General features: G+C 62.2%; 2 protein-coding genes and 1 long non-coding RNA gene across 4 annotated transcripts; 1 reads left to right on the forward strand and 2 right to left on the reverse strand.

Annotated features, from left to right (window-relative positions):
• Window positions 1-265: 265 nt before the first annotated feature.
• On the forward strand, window positions 266-11,736 carry Ilvbl (ilvB acetolactate synthase like). Of its 2 annotated transcripts, XM_042670619.1 has the most exons (15): window positions 266-490; window positions 2,697-2,898; window positions 3,002-3,129; window positions 3,212-3,350; window positions 3,582-3,693; window positions 6,079-6,178; window positions 6,466-6,563; window positions 6,663-6,799; window positions 9,081-9,215; window positions 10,192-10,306; window positions 10,411-10,580; window positions 10,694-10,764; window positions 10,849-10,920; window positions 11,043-11,148; window positions 11,296-11,736. In XM_042670619.1, exons 1-15 carry the CDS (start codon window positions 356-358, stop codon window positions 11,472-11,474), a joined length of 1,899 nt encoding a protein of 632 aa, XP_042526553.1. In that variant the 5' UTR covers window positions 266-355; the 3' UTR covers window positions 11,475-11,736. The 2 variants fall into 2 exon arrangements, with proteins under 2 accessions (XP_042526553.1, XP_042526554.1); XM_042670620.1 differs by lacking the exons at window positions 10,411-10,580; window positions 10,694-10,764; window positions 10,849-10,920; window positions 11,043-11,148; window positions 11,296-11,736 and having other exon boundaries at window positions 9,081-9,222; window positions 10,200-10,300.
• Window positions 11,737-12,208: 472 nt separating this feature from the next.
• On the reverse strand, window positions 12,209-18,639 carry LOC122100271. Its single transcript, XR_006146148.1, has 3 exons — window positions 18,626-18,639; window positions 12,619-12,624; window positions 12,209-12,355 (listed from the first exon to the last, which is right to left on the reverse strand). It is a non-coding gene; the product is annotated as an uncharacterized LOC122100271 (long non-coding RNA).
• Window positions 12,349-18,000, reverse strand: Syde1 (synapse defective Rho GTPase homolog 1). Its single transcript, XM_042670618.1, has 8 exons — window positions 17,900-18,000; window positions 16,712-17,059; window positions 15,923-16,564; window positions 15,615-15,829; window positions 14,605-14,731; window positions 14,323-14,483; window positions 13,558-13,783; window positions 12,349-13,274 (listed from the first exon to the last, which is right to left on the reverse strand). Exons 1-8 carry the CDS (start codon window positions 17,985-17,987, stop codon window positions 12,865-12,867), a joined length of 2,217 nt encoding a protein of 738 aa, XP_042526552.1. The 5' UTR covers window positions 17,988-18,000; the 3' UTR covers window positions 12,349-12,864.
• Window positions 18,640-21,638: the final 2,999 nt, after the last annotated feature.

Raw genomic sequence — 21,638 nt, forward strand, 5'->3', positions numbered from 1 at the left:
GAGTCAGGTTCGGGGAGCGGGGTTCACCCCCGGGCAGCCGGCCCGGGGCAGGGCTGGGCCTCGCACCTCCTGATGACGACACGCGGGGGGGGGGGGGAGGCTCCCTGTTTGGATGCCTCTGTGATTGCGTGCGCCCGCGGGTGACGTCAGGGGGCGGGGCCGGCGGGGCTCTCGGCAGAGCCTGGAAGCCGGACGGGAGGGCGTGGCTCGTCACAGTGGGGGCGTGGCTTATCCGCGGAGGGGGCGTGGCGGGGGCGTGGCGGGGGCGAGGGGCCGTGCCCTCTTCCGGGTGAGATAATTGCTCTCGGGTGCGGGCCGGGGCGCACGGCGCGCTCCTTCCCTCAGGTCCGGCCTCATGGAGAACCCCGCGGCCGCGGCCCCCGCCGCGGACCCCTCCCCGGTGTTCCTGCTCCTGTCGTTCGGGACGCTGGTGGCCGCCCTGCTGGGCGCCGCTCACCGCCTGGGGCTCCTCTACCGGCTGATGCACAAGGTGCCAGGGCCGGGGAGAGGGGGGGGAGGCGGGCTGCGGGGAGGGAGGAGCCAAGACCCACAAAACTCCAAAACACCACCGCACACCGCACTCCGCACACCGCGCCTCGGAGAGAGCCCGGGGCGGGCTGCCAGCCCGGCCCGGCCCGAGGGCGTCCCCACGCCGCTGGACTTCAACCCCGCTCAGCGATCCCGGAAGCCGCGGGCGCTGCCCTCGCCCCCCGCCCCCGGCCGGGGTCACAGAGTTTGGGGTCACCCTCCTCCCCCCTCCCCCAGCCCCCCCCTCCCGCCGCCAAGGGCCCTGCGGCCCATCAACTCAGGATCGGGGCGGATCGTCTCACCCAGCCCCCGTGCCAGGTCACGTTAGGTGCCTGTTATTTCCACAAGGGGGAGACCAAGCCCGGGAAAGGTCACGGATGGGTCTGACCCCCAGGTGATCTGCTTGGGGAAGAGCTTTTGATCCGAGTTTAAAAGTCAATGAGTGAAAATCAAGCCGGGGCCGCTCACGCCTGTCATCCTCACTCCCCAGGAGGTTGAGATCCTGAGATCCTGAAGCCCAGCCCCGGGGCAGAAAAGTCCCATGAGACTCTTATCTCCAATAAACCAGAAGTGGCACTCTGGCGCCAAGTGGTACAGCACCAGCCTTGGGGGAAGGAGCTCAGGGACCAGCGCCCAGGCCCAGAGTTCAAGCCCCACAATCCACGAAAAGCAGAGACATTTACACTGAGCTCAGGCATTCGTTCTTGCTGAGGGTGACAACGATGTGGGGGCTGGATGCTCATGGCTGTCTCTGCCAAGCAGATGCCTCCCTGCCAGGCATGCGGCTGGCAGCCTGACAGCAGGGCATGCCCAGCAGAACCAGAGAAAGGCAGGTAAGTAAGGCTTGAGTGAGCAGTCAGATAGTCAGGCCCTGCGGGGACAGGAGTTAGCAGCATTGCCCTCTGAGCTCTGGCCCAACCTCCCGGGCCTGTGAGGATTCACCTTCTCTTTCCTCTTCCTGGTCTCCCCAACATCTCTGGGGAGCAGGCAGGTATGAGGCCCTTGAGAATGTGGGTTCTATCGGACTGTCCATCTTGCTCAGGCAAGTCAAGTCTTATCTTTAGCCACGGGAGGGGACAAAATGCCCAAGGATTGATACCATCTCGTGCTCTGATCTGGAACCTGGAATATTGTGGGGGTATGTCTCTAGCCAACACCCACATTCCTCAGGCCCCCCCTTCTCTTGGAGGGGTGGCACCGGGGATTGAACTCAGGGTCTTGAGCTGGAACTTGAACCTCCCCACCACCCCCTTTTTGGCTATCATCATTTTTCAGGTAGTTATTGTTTAGGTAGGGTCTCATGATTGTGTCCAGGGCCAGAGCCACACCGCGATCCTCCTGTCTACCCATGTCACCGGGGTTGCAGGTGCTCCTCACCAAGCCCAGCTTATTGATGTGAGGTGTGGTCTCGCTCAGGTTTAGTCTAGGCTAGCCTTGAAATGTGAACTCATCTCTGGGATTACAGGTGTGTGAGCTGCCATGCCTGGCTTTGATCTTTCTTTCTCTCTCCCCTACTCTTTTGGCCGAATAGGTTTGAACCTAGGACCTGTGGGGTGCTCATATTCCTCTAATGCTTTTTGCTTTGGTTATATTTTGAGATAAAGCCTGACTTTGCTTCGGCTGGCCTCCGTGTTCCTCCCAATTTTAGCCTCCTCTGTAATTTAGAGTAGCATGAGTGCTGTGGTGATCTGCTGTCAACTGAGAACAGGCCGTGTGCACTTACTTTTGCCTGAGCTGGCTTTGAGCAGTGATCCTCTTAATCTCAGCCTCTTGAGTAGCTGGAATCACAGGCGTGAGCCTGCATGTCCAGATAGGCTTCACGTTTATTTATTTACTTTTGGTTCTCCTATTGGGGCATGAACTCAGGGCCTTGTACTTGAAGCTGGTGTTCTACCACTTGAGCCGCAGTTCCACTTTTGGCTTTTTGCCGGTCCACTGAAGAAAAGAGTGTCACAGGCCTTCCTGCCCAGGCTGGCTTCCAACGGTTGATCCTGGATTTCAGCCTCCTGTGTAGCCGGGATTAGACGTATGAGCTGGTGGCTCATACCTGTCAGTTCTGTGTTTGGTGGAGCTGGGCTTTCCACACTGCCTTCTGCTTACCAGGCAGGCGCTCTACCCCTTGAACCAGGCCCCCTGACCACGGGCCCCACCCCCACCCCCTCGTGCAGGTGGACAAGGCGAGCATCCGGCATGGTGGAGAGAGCGTGGCGGCCGTGCTCCGGGCCCACGGCGTGCGCTTTGTCTTCACGCTGGTCGGGGGCCACATCTCCCCGCTGCTGGTGGCGAGCGAGAAGCTGGGCATCCGTGTGGTGGACACAAGACACGAGGTGACCGCCGTCTTTGCCGCGGACGCAGTGGCCCGCCTGACAGGTGAGGGCGTTGCTGTGGCGTGGGGACCCCGGGGGGCTGGGAGGAAAGCGGGGGAGGGTGGTCGGTGGGACGGGAGCGGAGGTGACCCGAGTCTGTGGTCCAGGGACGGTGGGCGTGGCCGCGGTGACCGCGGGCCCGGGCCTCACCAACACGGTGACGGCGGTGAAGAACGCGCAGGTGGCTCAGTCTCCGGTCCTGCTCCTGGGAGGGGCGGCCAGCACGCTGCTGCAGGTGCGTGGTCCCCTGGGGCCTGGGAGGGGGCTCCTGGGGCTCAGGTGGTAACAGTGTGGGGGGGCTCCCCCTTCTCCGCCAGAAACGGGGTGCCCTCCAGGCCATCGACCAGATGTCCCTGTTCCGGCCACTCTGCAAGTTCTGTGCATCTGTCCGGAGGGTGCGGGATATCGTGCCCACCCTGCGGGCTGCCATAGCTGCCGCCCAGTCGGACACCCCAGGTGAGGGTGGCCGGGCAGTGGGCTGGCCGGGGGTCCGGGGGGGGCTGCTGGAGGTGAGGGGCGCCCAAGGGGGCTGCCAGAGTTCAGGGGGGCCCGGGGGCTGCCGGAGGTGAGGGGGCTGGGGGGGGGCTGCTGGAGGTGAGGGGGCCGGGGGGGCTGCCGGAGGTGAGGGGGCCCGGGGGGGGGGCTGCCGGAGGTGATGCAGGCACGGGCCCCTCCCTGTCCCTGCAGGCCCCGTGTTTGTGGAGCTGCCCCTCGACGTGTTGTACCCTTACTACATGGTCCAGAAAGAGATGATTCCTGCACAGGTGCCCAAAGGCCTCATGGGTCGCGTGGTCCTCTGGTGAGCAGGACCATTCCCACCACACCCTTCTCCCTCCCCGCAGCCCTCCCCTCCTCTGAGCAGAAAGAGCCAACCCGGGTGAAAAGCGGTCCAGGTAGAGAAGGAGCAGCATGTGCAAAGGTCCTGAGGTTGGAGTGAACCTTGGTGGATTGAAAGAGCAATGAGGTTATGGCAGCAGATGAGCGGAGTCAGTGACTGAGCTCAGAACAGCACTCCTTCCCTTCCTCCTCTACCCTCCTCCTCCTCTACCCTCCTCCTCCTCTTCCTATTCTTTCTTTCCTCCCCCTGACCCCAACCTGGAGGCTTGAACTCAGCCTGGGTGCTGTCCTTGAGCTGTTCTTTTGCTCAAGGTTAGTACTCGACCACTTTGAGCCACAGCTCCACTTCTGATTTTGTGGTGGTTAATTGGAGGTAAGAGTCTGATGGATTTTCCTCCTGGGCTGGCTTTGAACTGTGATCCTCAGATCTCAGCTTTCTGACTAGCTGGGAATAGAGGTATGAGCCACCAGCTTCTTTCTTTCTTTTTTTTTGGGGGGGGGGATGGGAGAGCATACCTTATTGGAGCTTGAACTCAGGGCCTAGCTTGTTACCCTTTCGCTTTTCTTTTGCACAAGGCTAGCACTCTGCTACTCGAGCCACAGCTCTACTTCTGCCCCTTTGGGCGGTTGGCACTGGCATCCTCGGATCGCAGCTTTCTGAGTAGCTAGGATTGCAGGCGTGCGCCACCAGCTCCTGGCTCTCTCTCTTCTTTTTGCTCTCCCTCGGCCTCTTCCCTTTGTCCATCCTCCTTTCTCTTTCTGTATATGTAGTAAGTACCAGCTATGCCTCAGATTCCAGGCCGGCCATAGGGTGACACTGGTGAGGAAGACATTCGGGTCCCCGTGTCCGGCGGTGTGGGCCGTGCTCCGGCTTAAGGCTGACGTTAGCAGGAGCCACTTGCTGTCCGATGCCCTCAGCCCCTCCTCACCCTGTCCCCGTCCCTCCTGCCCCTCCCTGGCCCTCGGGAGGCCTCATTTCCCCGTAGTCTGGGCTCCTCTCCATCTGCCCTTGGCCTCCTTGGCCTTTCTCTATGCAATTGTAGGCGTTTGCCTCTGGGTCAACTCTTCTGCCAGTGCCCACGTGCCTACCTTCCCGGGTTAAACGTGCCTTGAAGGCCAGCCTGGGCTGGAATCGTGTGTGCATCCAGGGCATCCACACAGGGCCTTTGGGAAACTCAGGATTCTGTAACATAAACTCTGGCCTTGCGCTTGCTAGGGCCGTGAACCAGTGCCCTGCCCGCCCCCCCTGGCTGAGCCACGCCCCTCGGCAGAACCACGCCCCATGCCCCAGCTGGGCGGGACCACGCCCTTGACGAGCCACGCCCCTCTACAAAGACCACACCCCCACAGATAAGCCACACCTCTACTGTTGAGCCACTGCCCCACCTCTGGGCCACGCCCACTGAAGCCCAGTCCCACACCTTCCCTATACAGGAAGCCACGCCCATATCGCCAAGGCCACACCCCCAAGTTAGGCCACACCCCCGTAGGAAGTCCGGCCCTCCCAGGTGAGCCATGCCCCAGTCCTCCCTCAAGGAGCTTTTTACATTTATTTTTATTTATTTATTTTTTTTTTGTCAGTCCTGGGCTTGAACTGTGGGCCTGGGCTCTGTCCCTGAGCTTTTAAGCTCAAGGCCAATAGCTCTACCACTTTGAGCCACAGCTCCACTTCCAGTTTTCTGGTGGTTCATTGGAGATAAGAGTTTCATGGACTATCCTGGCCCGGCTGGCTTCAAACTATGATACTCAAATCTCAGCCTCCTGAGTAGCTAGGATGACTGGTGTGAGCCACCAGCTGGCAAGGAGCCTTTTAAAAAACTGCACGTGCTAGGGATGGAGCCATGCCCTGTCCATAGGCCTCACCCACAGCCCACAGTGAACCTTAAGATCTAAATGGGCTGAGGGTGGACCTTTGGGGGGCATTCTACAGCGGGAGAAGCTCAGAGGGGCACTGTCACCTGCCTACTGCCCTACAGCTGGGATGGGGCCCAGACGGCCGGAGCCTGTCTGTCTGGCCCTCCTCTCCACCCTCAGCTCCTGGAGTCCCCTTGTTAACACTGGCAAAGTGCTTCCTTCCTGCTAGGTGCCAGTGGCTCCCGCCTGTCATCCCAGCTACTCAGGAGGCTGAGATCTGAGGATCAGTAGTCCAAAGCAAGCTGGGCCAGGGAAGTCCCTGAGACTCTTGATCTCCATTGAACCACCAGCAAACTGGAAGTGGTGCCGTGGCTCAAGTGGTAGAGCGCTCACCTTGGACTGAAGAGTTCAGGAACAGGGCCCAGGCCCAGAGTTCAAGCCCCACGACTGACAAAAGAAAAAAAAAAGTGCTTCCTTCCTGTCTCACGCCCAGGTACTTAGAGAACTGCCTGGCCAACCTGTTTGCGGGCGCCTGGGAGCCTCAGCCTGAGGGGCCTCTGCCCCTGAACATCCCCCTGGCGCCCCCCCAGCAGGTGAGCGGCCTGTGCTCCTGCCCACCCCTCCCTCAGTCGGGCCTGGGTGTGAGCTGGTCCTGGGGAGTGAACTCGGTGTGGATGCCGTCCTTCCTTACTCACTCAGGGCTTGCTCTCTACCGCTTGAGCCACAAGTTTCACTTTTCCACGTTTTGATGGCTGATGGGAGATAGGAGACTCACGAACTTCCAGATCGCATCCTCCAGAGTAGCTCGGGTTACAGGCTTGGCCGGGGAGCAGGAGGGTGGTGGGGAGGGCTGTGCTCGATCTGGAACCTTTTGTCCCAGGTTCAGCGCTGCGTGGAGATCGTGAGCCGGGCCAAGAAGCCGCTGCTGGTGATGGGCAGCCAGGCCCTGCTGCCCCCGACCCCCGCTGCCCGGCTGCGGTGAGGGCCTCGGCTCTGCCCCCTCCCATGCCGCCTGGTCCCTGGGGTTCTCACGCCCCAGGGCCACACGCTGACCTTTGTCCTGCCTGGACCCCGCAGGGCTGCCGTGGAGACCCTAGGTGTCCCCTGCTTCCTGGGAGGGATGGCGCGGGGGCTGCTGGGTCAGAACCACCGCCTTCACATCCGGCAGAACCGTGGTGCAGCCCTGAAGAAAGCTGATGTGGTCATCCTGGCAGGTGAGCGTCCTCTCCTCCTCCCTCCCCCCTGCCACCCTGCCCCTCCTCCTCGCTGGCGCCCACCCTCCCTCTCTTCCCCTCCCTCCCTCTCTTCCCCTCCCTGCCTCTTACGTGATTGAAGGAGCTCCAGTCTGGATGTGAGTGAAACCCGTGCTGTGGGCGTGACCCAGCTGCCCACGGAGGTTACACACCAAGGGGACACGTGTGTGTTGACACACGTGACATGATGTGCTTTGAGAGCCGCCACATGCCCCGAGAGCTGTGTCTGTGAGCTCTGACTGTGTCCACACCCGCTCCCACGAACCCTGACGTATCCCTAGGGACAGGACCCTGGGATAGACACAGGGCTGGGCGCTGGGCGGGCTCGCTGTCGCGAGCTGACATCACAGCATCCGTTTCAGAAGCCAGTGGGCCACCACCCCACTCGCTGGGCAGATATCTGTGCGTTCCATCCTCCCCCAAGGTGTCTCGAAATGGCTGGGCGCTGGCGGCTCACGCCCGTCATCCCAGCTACTCAGGAGGCTGAGATCTGAGGATCGAGGTTCAAAGCCAGCCCAGGCAGGAAAGTCCCTGTGAGACACTTATCTCCAATAAACCACCAGAAAACCAGAAGTGACGCTGTGGCTCAAAGTTGGTAGAGTGCTTGTCTTGAACAAAAAAAGGGCTTAGGGACAGTGCCCAGGCCCTGAGTTCAAGCCCCAGGACTGACCCCCCCCCAAAAAAAAAGTCATTTTATGGAGTGGGACTATAATTAGCTTTTCCAAACTCAGTGGCTTACAAAACATTTATTATTACTATGTTTTTAGACTTCCCCCGCCCCCCCTCTTTTTGGTAGTTCTAGAGTTTGAACTCAGGGCCTTTTTTGATTGGTAAGACAGGAACTTAATCACTTTTGTGGGGGGGGGAGGGGAGGGTTTGTGGGTTGTGGGGCTTGAACTCCAGGCCTGGGCGCTGTCCCTCAACTCTTCAGCTCAAGGCTAGGGCTCTCTCGCTTGAGCCACAGCGCCACTTCTGGTTTTCTGAGTGGTTTATTGGAGATAAGAGTTTCATGGACTTTCCTGCCCGGGCTGGCTTTGAACTGTGATCCTCAGACCTCAGCCCTCTGAGTAGTTAGGATGACAGGCGGGAGCCACCAGCGCCCAGCGAACTTAACCACTTGAAGTGCTACCCTGGCACTCAGGACACGTGTATGATTACTTAAGACCTGCCAATATGGTCAGTGTCTCATGCGTGTAACCCCAGCTACGTGGGAGGTGGAAATGGAGAGGCTTGTCATTCATTCGAGGTCAGCCTGGGCTAACAGAGAGCCAAGATCCCCCGTCAACAGAGAACCCAGGCATGGTGGTCCATACATGGGGTTCCAGTTACATGGGAGGCTGGAGGCAGGAGGACTGTGAACGTCGGTTGTCCTGTTCACAGGATGAGACCCCATTTGGAATATTAAAGAAAAAAAAAGCGGGGGGAGGGTTAGGGTTTGTGGCTCAAGAGGTAGAACTGTGTGCCAGCCAAGCACTTAGACCCTGAGTTCAAATCCCTCCTTTCCTTCCCTCCCTCCTCTCCTTCCTTCCCTCCCTCCCTCCTTCCTTCCCTCCCTCCCTCCTTCCTTCTTTCCTTCCTTCCCTCCCTCCTTCCCTACTTACCTCCCTCCCTCCTTCCTTCCCTCCCTCCCTCCTTCCTTTTTCCTTCCCTCCCTCCCTACTTCCCTCCCTCCCTCCTTTCTCTCCTTCCCTCCCTCCCTCCTTCCTTCTCTCCTTCCCTCCCTCCCTCCTGCCTTCCTCTCCTTCCTTCTCTCCCTCCCTCCCTTCCTTGGTGCCAAGGCTCTAGCAGGTGGGGACATGGAGGTCATCTCCAGTTCTTGAAGTCTCTTGAGGTCTGGCCTCAGAAACGTCACACTGTGGTTTGTGCCACATTCTCCTTTTTTTTGGGGGGGGAGCGGGCAGCCCCAGGGCTGGAACTCAGGGCTGGGCGCCACCCCTAGTGTTTTCACTCCAGGCGTCTCTTCCTTGGGTGGTTCACTGGAGACGAGAGTCCCAAGGGCTTTTCCTGCCAGGGCTGCTTTGACCTCAGTCCTCAGTCCTCAGCCCTCAGCCTCCCTCGTAGCTAGGATGACAGGCGGAAGCCCCGGGCCTCCACGTTGTGAGTCCGAGCCACTCCTGAGGCGAAGAGCCACAGAGCCGGCCGCGGGCGGCTCAGGTGCCAGGATGGGTGGGAACGGGGACTCCGTGGGCCCCCGTGGATCTGAAGGGAGGCCCTCCTCCACCGACGCCCCTGCTCGCCCCAGGAGCCGTGTGTGACTTCCGTCTCGCCTACGGCCGCGTCCTCAGCCGCAGGAGCCGGATCATCGTGGTGAATCGGAACCGCGCTGACATGCTGCTCAACTCCGACATCTTCTGGAAACCTCAGGAGGCTGTCCAGGGTGTGTGCCAGGCCTTCGCCCGGCCCCTCGGTCATCCGGGCAGCTCACCATCGGGGCTGGCGGTGAGGGTGGGGGGTGGGGGTGGATGGGGGCTCCTGGGGACGGCCCCGCCCTTGCTGCCACTCACAACCCGAGCCTCCCATCCACGCTGCCCCTCCCGACTTCACGCTGAGGGCATGGCCAGACCCCGATCACCAGTGAACCACCACAATGCCAGACGTGGCGCTGTAGCTCAAGTGGTAGAGCGCCCGCCTTGCACAAAGGAGCTCAGAGACAGCGCCCAGGCCTTGTGCCCAAGCCCAGAACGTTCGCGTCCCATATGCAGGGCCCTGGGTTCTAGCTCCAATAAGTTGGGGTGGGTGGGAGACAGGACAGGGATGAGAGGCCGTGATGAGAAATTGAATGTCTCCCCACGCCTGGATCGTTTCTGTGATTGGATGGCACGAGCCCCATCCACCGGCTTTAGTGTTGGATGTTTCCCCGGAGAGCTTTGTGTCTTCCTTGGGAACTTGCCTGGTGGTGGCGCTGTGGCTTTTGTTCCTTTGTGCCAGTCCTGAGCTTGAACTCAGGTACTGTCCCTGGGCTCAAGGGTGGCGCTCTACCACTTGATCCACACTTCCACTTCTGCTTTCCTTATCTGGTTCATTGGCCATAAGCGTCTCATGGACTTTGCTGCCTGGGCTGGCTTTGAACCTTCATCCTCAGATCCTGGCCTCCTAAGTAGCTGGGATGACAGGGTGGGAGTCAGCAGCTCCCACAGGGAACTGTTTTTATCAGCGTAACAGAGACCAACTTGACAGGACTTGGGGATCAGGACTGTACCCCGAGCCTCCCATTTCCCTTGTCTTGCCCATCAGGCCTGGCCCTCCCGGGCCCTCACAGGCTCTGGGTGCCTCTGGCCTCCATGGCCTCCCGATTGCTTTTGTTTGGACTTGGCTGTTGGCCTCCTGCTGAGCTGCCCCCTTCCCTTCCCCAGGCGACATAGGCTCCTTCATGCTGAAGCTGGTGGAAGGCCTTCAGGGCCAGACGTGGGCTCCGGACTGGCTGGAGGAGCTGCGGGAAGCCGATCGGCACAAGGAGCAGACCTTCAGGTGGGCGTGGCGTGTGTGTGTGTGTGTGTGTGTGTGTGTGTGTGTGTGTGTGTGTGTGTGTGCCGCTTGCCGCTGGCCCTGCTCACCACTGCCATCCATCCCAGGGAGAAGGCAGCCATGTCTGTGGGCCAGCACCTGAACCCCGTGCGGGTGTTGCAGGCCGTGGAGGAAGCGCTACCTGACAACGCCTTGCTTGTGGTGGATGGCGGGGACTTTGTGGCCACCGCCGCCTACCTGGTGCAGCCCCGTGGGCCTCTGCACTGGCTTGACCCTGGTTAGGAATGGCCCATGCAGGGGTGGGGAGGGGGGAGGGTAGCTTGCCCAGCTGGACCATCCCCGTGGGTGTGGATGCCCATGCCCATGTGTGTGTGTGTTTTGTCCCTCTAGGGGCCTTTGGGACTCTGGGAGTTGGTGCAGGGTTTGCACTTGGGGCCAAGCTGTCCCAGCCGGATACGGAGGTGAGGCACTGGATGTGGGAGACTTGCAGCTCTCCGGGCCGGGAATTCCCCTAACCACCCCGGTCCCCCCTCCCCCCTTACCAGGTCTGGTGCCTGTTTGGGGATGGAGCCTTTGGCTACAGCCTCATGGAGTTCGACACGTTCGTCAGACACAAGGTGACTGAGCCGCTGCCCCCCATTCTGGAAGATGTGGTGGCGTGGGGGGGGGGGTGCCGAGGGTGGGGGAGGGCTCTTGCCCTCGGGCTGCCCACAGCCTGGCCTTTTTTTTTTCCTTGTAGATCCCAGTGATGGCCTTGGTAGGGAATGATGCAGGCTGGACCCAGATCTCCCGGGAGCAGGTGCCCAGACTGGGCAGCAACGTAGCCTGCGGCCTAGCCTACACAGGTGAGGGGTCTCAGTGGAGTTGTGGGAGTGGAGGGATCTGTTTCAGGCCCAGCTGGATGTCCGTTCCTCTCCTGGGCCGACTTCATGGGGGGGGGGGGGGCGCGGCTGGAGCTCTGCTGCCATCTGACTTTTGGCCTCCTCTTTCAGATTATCACAAGGCAGTCATGGGTCTGGGAGCCCGGGGCTTGCTGCTGTCAGGGAAGAGTGAGGACCAGGTGGCCGAGGTGCTGCGTGAGGGCCAACGGCAGTGCCGGGATGGCCACCCAGTCGTGGTCAACATCCTGATTGGGAGGACGGACTTCCGCGATGGCTCCATTTCCATGTAGGGACTCCCGGGGCTGGTGTGCCTGGCTCCCTGCTCCCGGACTCTGCTTGGCTGGTTTGGAGTCTTATCCCTGTGGGATCTGGACCTAGTCCGGAAGCTGCAGTGACTCGACAACCCTCCCTGGAGGGAGCTGGTGGGATCAGAACTCAGAGAAACACCTGGCAGCCCTGGAGAGCTTTGGGCCCTTGTCTCTACAGACCTGACCGTCCCCTTTCTTCTTATCTGAATAAATCCCCTCCGGCTCATGAGGGCCCAAGGACTCAGACGCAGATCTTGTGCATATTGATTTATTGTTCACAAAGGTGGAGGTGAGGGGAAGGAAGACCAGAAGGGAACCTGATTCCCACTGAACTATTGGGGACATCAGGGTGCCTGGACATGGTGAATTCTTCCCCCCTGTCATCCCTGAAAAAGCCACACACCTCCTCTGAACATGTCCACATGCACACGCATACACACACATACACAAAGTGCCTGGACATGGTGAATTCCTCTCCACTCGGTGGTCCCTGAAAAAGTCCCACACCTGTTCTGAACATGTCCACACACGTCCACTCACCCACCCACACCCATGCCCACACACACACACACACACACACACACACACACACACACACAGAGGCAATAAATATATTCTGTACCAAAGTGCCCAGCCTGACAGTTCAGGTGGGGCCCCTCTGAAGGGGAGGGGTTAAGTGCTCAATTTTCTTCAGGGGTGAAGGGACACCTGGAGAAGGGAAGGGTCGGTTGGACTTATATTTCCGCATGTTGTGGTGGCAGATCTTGGGGGGGGGGGTCTTCCCTGGGAAAAGAGGCTGGGGGAAGGCAGCCCCTATTGGGCTGGAGCCAGGATAGGGGCTACTACCCTCACACAGTGCCTTTCTTCAATCCCGCAGGGAGAGGGAGAAACAGAGTACAGTGATCAAAGCTAATACTGATTTGGTTGGCAGCAAGAGGACTGGGGTGTGTGTGTATGTGTCACCCCAGGGTGATACTCACAGTAACTGGTGTCTCCCCTGCAAAGGGGGAGGGGCAAGAGAGGGCGGCCTGCCAGGCAGGACAGACTTCTGGCAGCAGGAGAATCCCTGGAGCTAGAGCCTAAGACTTGCCCCAGTGCCTGGCTTTTGCAACTGGTGTCCAAACACTGGGTGCTAGAAACTAGGAATGATCTCAGCACAGGAGGCTGGTCCCTAAGAACAAGGGCTGAAGTTGAGCTGCTGACGTCCGGACAGTTACGGCCCAGCCTGTAACCAGGGGTCCCACTCTGGGTAACGGGGGTCCTGGTCCTTGGTAACTAACTAAGGCACGGCTCCGCGGTAGTCAGTGTCCGGGATCCCCGTGCTCGGTAGCGGGCGCCGGCCCTTGGCAGCGGGGTCCCCGCGCTCTGCGGCTCAGAGGCACACGTTAATCTGCTTGGAAAGCTCTCTTTCCAGGTCCAGGATGAGGGCATCGAAGTCTTTGAGGTTCAGGTGCGGGTTGAAGGGCGCGTCGAACTCATCCTCGAAGTCGGCAGCACCCCGCGATCCGCCGTTCTCCTCCTCGTCCTCCTCCTCGCCGTCGCTGCCCGCCACGTGGTCGTAGTCGGGCCCCGACAGGAAGTCCCGCCCACAAGGAAGGAAGTCCCGCCCGCACACGCTCCAGTCTCCGGCGTAGCGGTTGCTTGGAGGGCTCTCTGGGCCCCCGCGGTCACGGGGCCGGGTCACCACCTCGGGGCCCGCGAGAGGCAAGTGCCGCGGTGGTGGCTGTCGCTTGGGCCGCAAGTGTGGCACGACATCCGGAGCCTCTGGGGGCCGGCAGGGATCTGAAGGGAGCACAGGGATGGCTCTATGCTCACGTCTTTCACGGCAACGGCAATCAGGCTCCTGATTGGCTCGGGAGAGGCAAGGCCTCAGCCAGGTAAGGATTTCATTGGCTGGGTGTGAGATAGTTAGGCCTCTGATTGGCAGGCCAAGAGGACGAACTTAAACAGTTTACAGATGAGGGGGCGTGGCCCCCTTTAACTCCTAAACACTGATTGGCTGCCCGGGAGAAGGACTAACACACGCCTGCCTGGATTGGCGGCACAGATCTGTGGGCGGGCTCACCTGGCCAAGACTGCAGCAGGTAATGCAACACCTCGATGTGGCGCTTGAAGTCTACCGCGCTGGCAACGCCGGGGCCGGAACCGCGCACGCGGGGCCGGGCCGGTGCCTGGCGTGCCGGCAGCAGCACGGGTCCGAAGCACACGGCCAGATTCTGCGGGGTCATGCGGTTGTGGGCGTGGAAGGAGGAGACAAGGCGCAGGTGGTCCAGGAGTAGCGTCAGCGTGGCCTGCGGGGAGGGTGAAAGGTGGGCATGAGGTGGCAGAGCCGAGCTCCAGCGCACCTATGGGGGAGACACGGGTGGTGTCTGGACCCAGAGTGGGGAGACCGAGGTCCACGTCTTCTAGCTGGAAGGTGACCATGATAAATGGGCGGGGGGGGGGGGGGGGGGGGAGGGGCGCTGGAGCTTGAACTTAGGACCTCGCACTCTGACTTGGCTTTTTGACCTAAGGCTGGTGCTCTAGCACTTGAGCCATAGGTCCACTTTTTTTTTTTTTGCTGGTTAATTGAAGCTAAGAATCCCCATGGCTTTCCTGCCCTGGCTAGTTTGGAACTGTAACCCTCAGATCTCAGTATCTTGAGTAGCTAGGATTACAGGGGTGAGCCGGATGCGTCTGTTTTTGACATTTGCTTTCTTGGGCAAGTCACTCCACTACTCTGGGTCTTGGTTTTTTATCATGGACGAGGCATTTAACTGTACCCGCTCTGTGGGAATGGGGTGTTGGTCCCGCAGGTGATGCAGGCTCAGGCCCAGGTGGGTTAACTCACCCTTTCCACATCAGGCAAGCAGCTGAGAAGCCCTCGGGTACCCTCTGGACCTGGGGGAGCCCTGCTTGGGGGTCCTTGAGCCATAGCTTCCAGCACCACCTGATAGAGAGGCTGGGTGATGAGTGGAGTGGGCAGCTCCCGAAGGTAATCTTTGAGGATGCCTGTAGACACAGCCGCCTGCAGTCAGGGGTGGGGCAGGGGTGTCTGCAGACACCAGGCCACCTGTGAGGTCAGGGTTGAAAGGGGGCAGAGTGGGGAGGGCGAGAAGGGGGCCGGTTTGACCTGTGATGACGTTGATATCCGGATACAGGTCCTCGGAGAGGCAAACAGCCCCACTGTCTCGCTCAAAGGCATCCCGAAGCTCTTTCTTCACAGCCGCAGAGCCGCACAGACGGTACAGCCCCACTACCTGGTGGTGGGGAGAGACTGGGGTTTGAACTCATGGCCTGGCACTTGTTAGGAAAATGCTTTACCACTGACCTCTATGCTCCCAGTCCTTTGGGGTCCTTCCCTCCCTCCCCCTCTTAGTCCTGGGGCTTGAACTCTGGGCCTGGGCACTGTCCCTCAGCTCTTCAGCTCAAGGCAAGCGCTCTACCACTTGAGCCACAGTGCCACCTCCACCTTTTTCTGTGTATGTGGTGCTGAGGAATTGAACCCAGGGTTTCATGCATGCTAGGCAAGCACTGTACCTCTGAGCCTCCTTCTTAGCCCTAAGTTTGTTTTTTTCAGATAGAGTCCTGAGCCTCACTTTGCCCAGGCTGGCTTTGAACCTTCATCCTCCTAACCCCGTTGTGACGGTAGGCATGCACCACCACACCCCACTCTTCCCTTCTTGACCTCTTCTCCCAGCTGCAGTTTGGCAGCTGTAGGCTATGGCTCATGGTATTTCTCCCTGGAAACGGAACTCAAGGGACAGGTGGGATTGTATTATTAAACATTTCAGTGATCGATGGAGGCGGGGACTCAGGCCCGTCATCCCAGCTAGTCAGGAGGCTGAGATCTGAGGATCGTGGTTCAAAGCCAGGCCGGACAGTCAAGTCTGTGAGACTCTTCTCTCTGATTAAAAAGCTGGAAGTGAGGCTGTGGCTCAAGTGGAAGCTAAGGAACAGCACTTGGAGCCTGAGTTCAAACTCCAGGACGCGCGCGCGCACGCACCGACACAGACAGACAGACAGACAGACAGACAGACAGACACACAGACAGACACACAGAACAGATCCAAGAACTGTAGCCTGGGTTCTCTGTCTTGGAGGGTGGTCAGGGCCCAGGGCTGGGCCGGGGTGGGGGCTCACCCGCAGCCCCCGGCGCTCGATCTGCTCCACGCACTTCTGGATGATGAGGGGCACCCGGCCGGGGGGCTGCTCGCGCTCCACCAGGAGGGGCAGAGGCAGCCCGAAGACGCGGGGCTCCGCGGGCGCCGGGGCGTCTCGCCGCTCGGCCAGGGTCAGCTTGGCGTACAGCAGCCCCTGGGGCTCCAGGCGGATGGCCAGCTGCTGGGCCTGGCACCCTGCGGGTGGACGGGGGCGAGGGGCTGAACCGGGGGGGCGCGCTCGCGGGGGGGGGGTGTGCACCCTCCCCCCTCCCTCCCCGCCCCGCCCACCTCGGAAGAGCGCGGGCAGCAGCACGGCGCCCTGGGCGCAGGGCCGGTGCCGCCGCACGCCGGGGTCCCAGGCCAGCACCAGCGCGCGCAGCAGGCGCGCGGCCTCCAGCTCCAGGTGGAAGGTGTGGTCGAGGCGCAGGAAGTCGGGGCCGGCCCGCAGCGGCCCCGTGCGGGCCCGGGCCGCCCCGTCCACCTGCAGCAGGCAGCACAGGTCGCGGGGCGCGGCGCCCGGCGCGGGCCGCAGCCCCCCGAGCCCGTACAGGTGCAGGCTGAGGCGCCCCGAGAGCGCGGCGGGCGGCGCGCGGCCGGCGGCGGGGCCCGCGCGGTACGGCCGGAAGGCGGCGGCGGCGGCGGGCGCCGGGGGCCCCGCGGGCCGCTCCGGGGAGTCGCCGTCGCTCAGGTAGCCGAACCTCGGGGGCCGGGGGGCCGCGGGCGCGCGCCCCGGGCCCCCCACGCTGCTGTCCAGGTGGTAGCGGCTGATGACCGAGCCCGCCGGCGCGGCCCCCGCGCGCTCGCGCTCCCGGCCGGCCCGGGGCCCCCGCAGGCTCAGGCGGCGCCGCAGCTCCGGCAGCTTCTTCATCTTCATGGACAGGCGGCGGGCCGGGCCCGGGGACTTGGTGCGGGAGGCCTTGGGCGCGGGGCCTGCGGGGGGCGGAGCCGTCAGGGCGGAGGCGGCCGGGCGGGGCGGAGGCCGGAGGGGGGCTGGGGGGGAGGCCGGGCGGAGGGTAGAGGTCGGAGGGGGGGTGATGGGGGGGGGGGGAGGCCCGGCCGGGGCGCCCTGCCCCTTACCTTGGGGCGCGGGCCCGTCGGGCTCGGCCGGGCCCGGCGGGGCCCCCGGGGGCGGCTGGGGCGCCGGCGCCCGCGGGTCCTCCTCGGGGATGGGGTTGTACCAGATCTCGCCGGCGGGCTCCCCGCCGCCGCCGCCCGGGGCCCCGGGCCCCGCCGCCTCCTCGGGGGGCTTGGCGCCGCCCAGGACCCACCGGCGGCTGCTGGGCTCCAGGCTCTGCAGGTAGGCGCCGCGCGCGGGGCTGCGGGCCGGCTCCGGGCTCGGGGGCCCCTCCGCCCCGGCCTGCGCGCCCTCGAGGGCCGGGGGCTGGGGCTCCGGGGGGCTGGGCGCCGGGCACGGGACGGGGCGGCCTGGGGGGGGGGGAAGCGGAGGGGCCGGTGAGGCCGGGCTCGCCGTCCAGGCCGCGGGCGATGCCGTGGGGGCGTCCGCCCCGTCCACTTGCCACACAGACGTGACACCCAGCGGGGGGGCGGGTCCGGCCGGCCCGGGGTGGACCTGGGGCGGACCCCGTCCCTCAGCCGGACCCGGACCCCACGGCCAGCGCCCCCAGTGACATCCCGGCCGCTTCCTGTGCGCGCGCCCCGCTCCTGCCGCGGTCCTGGGAACGTCGGGGCCCGTGGGGGGGCGCAGCCGCCCTCCGCGGCCAGGCCCCGACCTTCCCCTCGTGTCTGCCCCCACGACCCCCACGAAGGGCCGTCAGGTCACCTCGCTGGCCCCGGGGCCAGCCACGCAGCTGCCACGTGCCTCAGTTTCCCCCTCTGTGCAAAAGGGTCCCGAGGGGGGGTGTGCCCGAGGCCGGCACAGCCGCAGCCCCGGGTGAGCCGAGGACGGGGCCGGGGGGAGGGCCTGGCCGGGCCCCGGTGTCCGGCTCGGCCGGCCTCGCCCCCCTTCCCGGGCTCCCCCCTCCGGCCGCCCCGTCGCGTCCCCATTTCCTGTCCGGGCCTCCCAGGGAGCCCGCGGCGCTGGCACCGCCGGCCGACCGCACATAACGGTCCGCGCCCGACCCCCGCCCGCCGCTCCCCGCGCCCGACCCCCTCCCCGCGCCCGGGCCCGCCCCGGATCGGGCGTCCGGCCCGCGGGGGGGGGCTCCCCGGCTCCTCCCGCCGTCCCCCCTCGAGGGGGGAGGTCTCGGCATCCCAGCGCCGGGCGGAGCTCCGCACCCCGCTCCCCCCCGCCGGCCCCCCACGCACCGCGCTCCTTCGCGTCCGACTTCTTGCGGGGCAGCTTCTCCCGGCCCCGCAGGCGGGAGAAGGTTTTGCGGAGCAGCGGCTCGGCCATGCTGGGCCCCGGCCGGGCCCGTGCGCCCGCTGCGCCGCCCCGGCCGCCCGCCCCGCCCCGCGCCCGCCCCCCGCCCGCCGGCAGGAAGCGCATTCCGGGAATGCCTGGCCCCAACTTCTCTCCCTCCCTTCCCTTTCCCCTTCCCGCAGCCCCGAGCGGGCGGTGCTGGGAGATGTAGTCGGCCCGGCCGGAGGGGAGCGGCCGGGGGCGGCCCGCCCCGAAGGCGTCGGGTGAACCGCACGCCCCGCTTCCTCCCCGGGCCCGGGCCGCCGCCGTGGAACTGTGTGCGCGTGTGCGTGCGTGGAGTCCCGGGACTTGAACTCAGGGCCCGGGCGCTGTCTCCGGGCTGGAAGCGGGGGGCGGGGGGGTGTGTCTCAAAGCACCCGGGGGGCTCTTCAGGGAGGATGCGCGTGGACGCCGAAGATGAGAGCTGAGGCTCGCGGTTCGAAGCCAGCCCTGGCAGGAAAGTTCCGGAGACGCTTGTCTCCAGTGAGCCACGACAAAGCCCGGCCTGGAGCTGTGTCTCAAGGGGTAGAGCGCCAGCCTGGAGCAAAAAGAAAAGCCCAGTGCCCAGGGCGTGAGTCCAGCCGGGACCCCTGCTCCCAGGAGAACCGCCTCCAAGCCTAGGAGCGCTGCACTCCTTCAGTGCAGAGACCCGGCCCCGCCTCTCCACAGGCCCCGCCCACCGCCGGGCCGCCCTCCACAAGCCCCGCCCAGAGCCCCTCCCTGCGAGCCTGCGGCTCAAAGCCCCGCCCACACAACCCGCCTCCATAGGCCTCCTCCTCAGGCCCCGCCCCAGGCCCCTCCCACCCACAGACTCTGCCCCCAAGCCCCACCCACTACAGACTCCGCTTCTCAAAGCCCCGCCCACACACAGCCTGCCTCTCCATAGGCTTGGTCTCTCCACAGGCCTCCCCTCTCCTCAGGCCCCGCCCCAGGCCCCTCCCACCCACAGACTCACCTCTCAAAGCCCCGCCCACGTGTCTCCCACCTCTCCATAGGCCTCCCCTCAGGCCCCGCCCACCCGCAGACCCCGCCCCTTCCTGTGAGACCCCGCCTCTGCAGGTGAGCCTGTACGTCCACGCAGGCCATTAGGTGCTGACCGCGGCGTCCGACCTGCTTCAGCCCCTACCTTCTTCTCCATCCTTGCTCAGGGCCCACTTAAACCAAAGTCTGGCAACGCTTAAAACCCTGCTGGAGCGTCCTCCCGCACGCTGACCTCACCCACCCAGAACGGAGTCCAACTCCCACCACAGCCTATGGCTCCATCTCTTCTGCTCCATTCAGTCTCCGGGCCTTCCGTTCTGGTCCTCCTCCTCCTCAAGCTGCCCCAGGCCCTTTGCACACATGGCTCCTCCTGCACGGCAAGCCCAGGTTCTCCTAAGTCTAAGGCGTCATCCCAGAAGGCCCTTCCTGTCCGTCCACTGCTGAGCTGTGTGGTCCTGACTTCTCTTTCCTTCCAACCCTCACCATTGCCTGAGTGGGATAATGGAATCTTTCCAGAGGCTTGTTCATCCCCGCCTTGTCCAGATGGGGCTTGGCTGTCTCGGTCACTGCTGAGGGGTCAGGGGATGGAGGCCTGCATGGGGTGTGTGTGATCAGGAGGCCGCAGCGAGGAGGTCGTGTGTGTGTGTGCGCGCGTGCACGCGCGGTTCTCATGCATCTCACCGTGGGACTCTGCGTTTACGCTGTGTCCGGCCCTCTGAGCATCTTGGATACGTGGATTCATGTATTTCACTAATTTCAGTAAGTTGCCGCCGTCTTTTGGCCCCTTCTGTTTTCTCTTTCTTACGCTCTCATTAAGAGCCAGAAGGGCCAGGTGATCGAGGTTCAAAGCCAGCCCAGGTGGGAAAGTCCATGAGACTCAATGAACCACCAGAAAACCAGGAGTGGCGCTGTGGCTCAAGTGGTAGAGCGCTCGCCTTGAGCTGAAGAGCTGAGGGACAGCGCCCAGGCCCAGAGTTCAAGCCCCATGACCAACAAAACGAGTGCAGGTGTACTTGATCTTCCTTTCTTTTTCTTGTTGTGCCAGTCCTGGGCTTTGAACTCGGGGCCTGGGTGCTGTCCCTGAGCTTTTTTGCACTCAAGGCTGGCGCTCTGCCCTTGAGCTACATCTCCACTTCTGGCTATCTTTGGTGGTTAACTGGAGATAAGAGTCTTACAGACTTTCCTACCTGGGCTGCCCTTAAATTGGGATCCTCAGATCACAGGGATTACAGATGTGAGCTAGGACACCCGGCCTGGGCTTCTTCAATGCACTGGGTGTAGCTGGCTTCACATCACCCCAGCAGAGTAGAGTGTTCAGGCACACACTGTGCATTTGGTAAACCCAGCAGAACTCCCTGGCGGGCACAGGGCAAAAAAAAAAAAAAGAAAAAAAGAAAAAGAGATGGCTTTATTTTGCAGCACAAATCCTGCTCCTGGCCCTGCTGAAGTCTTCCAGGGCCCCTCTGTTTGTGGAGCTCTCCCTACCATGCCCGCAGGTCCCTCTTTGGCCTGTCATTCTAGATCCACTGAGTCTCTGTGATTGTCCCTGGGTCACAGGAAATCTCCACCCACTGTCCCCTCCTGGGGCAGGGAGGCCGGGGGAGACCTGCCAGCTCACGGCTAGGAGTCCCAGTTATGAAAAAACAAAACCAAAAACCCAACAAAAAGAACTTGAAATGTTTTGTAAAATGGCTCTGTCGCCACCTGGTGGCATCTGCTTGAATTAAACCTGGAATTAAACGCCCCCCTCAGGGCTGGCTGGAGCTGCTGGAGAGGCTGGGGGAGGAGGGTCGCTCCCGCCTGGGATCCCGAGCCTTGGCCACAGAGAAAGACCCTCTTTAAAAGAAGAAGAAGAAAAAGAACAAAAGCAAAAGCAGCCAGGGGCCGGTGGCTCACACCTGCCATCCCAGCCACTCAGAAGGATCACAGTTCAAAGCCAGCCAGGGCTGGAAAGTCTGTGAGACTCTGATTTCCAATGAACCACCAAAAGGCTGGAAGTGGAGCTGTGGCTCAAGTGGTAGAGCACCAGCCTGGAACAAAACAGATGAGGGTCTGTGCCCAGGCCCTGAGTTCATGCTCCAAGACTGACACACATGCACACGCACACAAAGCACAACATACACCAAGTCCAAAAACAGGATAGTGACACACACGTTTAATCTTGAGATTCTCCTACCTGCACTTCCCGTGTTACTGGGATGATAGGCAGGTACCTCTATGCGCAACTTAGTGGTTGAGCCGAAGTCTTGCTAACCTTGTTTTGCTTGGATTGGCTTTGAACCCTGATCGTCCCCACCTCTACCTGTTGAGTGGCTGAGATTACAGACATGAACCACCACATGCTAACCCTGTCTCTGTCCATGTAGCTATGTCTTTCATCCAAGCAGTGTAATTCTCGTAGCTGATATTCCAGGGGAGGCTCATCTGCAGCACCTTCCGATCCTTCCTGGGCATTCTGATCATGAGGTAGAAGAAAAAAAGAATCATGTGGCCAGGTGCCGGTGGCTCACGCCTATAAACCCAGCTACGCAGGAGGCTGAGATCTGAGGATGGTGGTCAAAACCAGCCCAGACAGGAAAGTCCGTGAGATGCTTATCTCCAATGAACCACCAGAAAACTGGATGTGGCGCTATGGCTCAAAGTGGTAGAGCGCCAACCTTGAGC

The sequence above is a fragment of the Dipodomys spectabilis genome, unplaced genomic scaffold (genome assembly GCF_019054845.1).
Source record: "Dipodomys spectabilis isolate Male_0828 unplaced genomic scaffold, ASM1905484v1 ptg000573l, whole genome shotgun sequence".
In the NCBI taxonomy this organism is placed as follows: Eukaryota; Metazoa; Chordata; class Mammalia; order Rodentia; family Heteromyidae; genus Dipodomys; species Dipodomys spectabilis.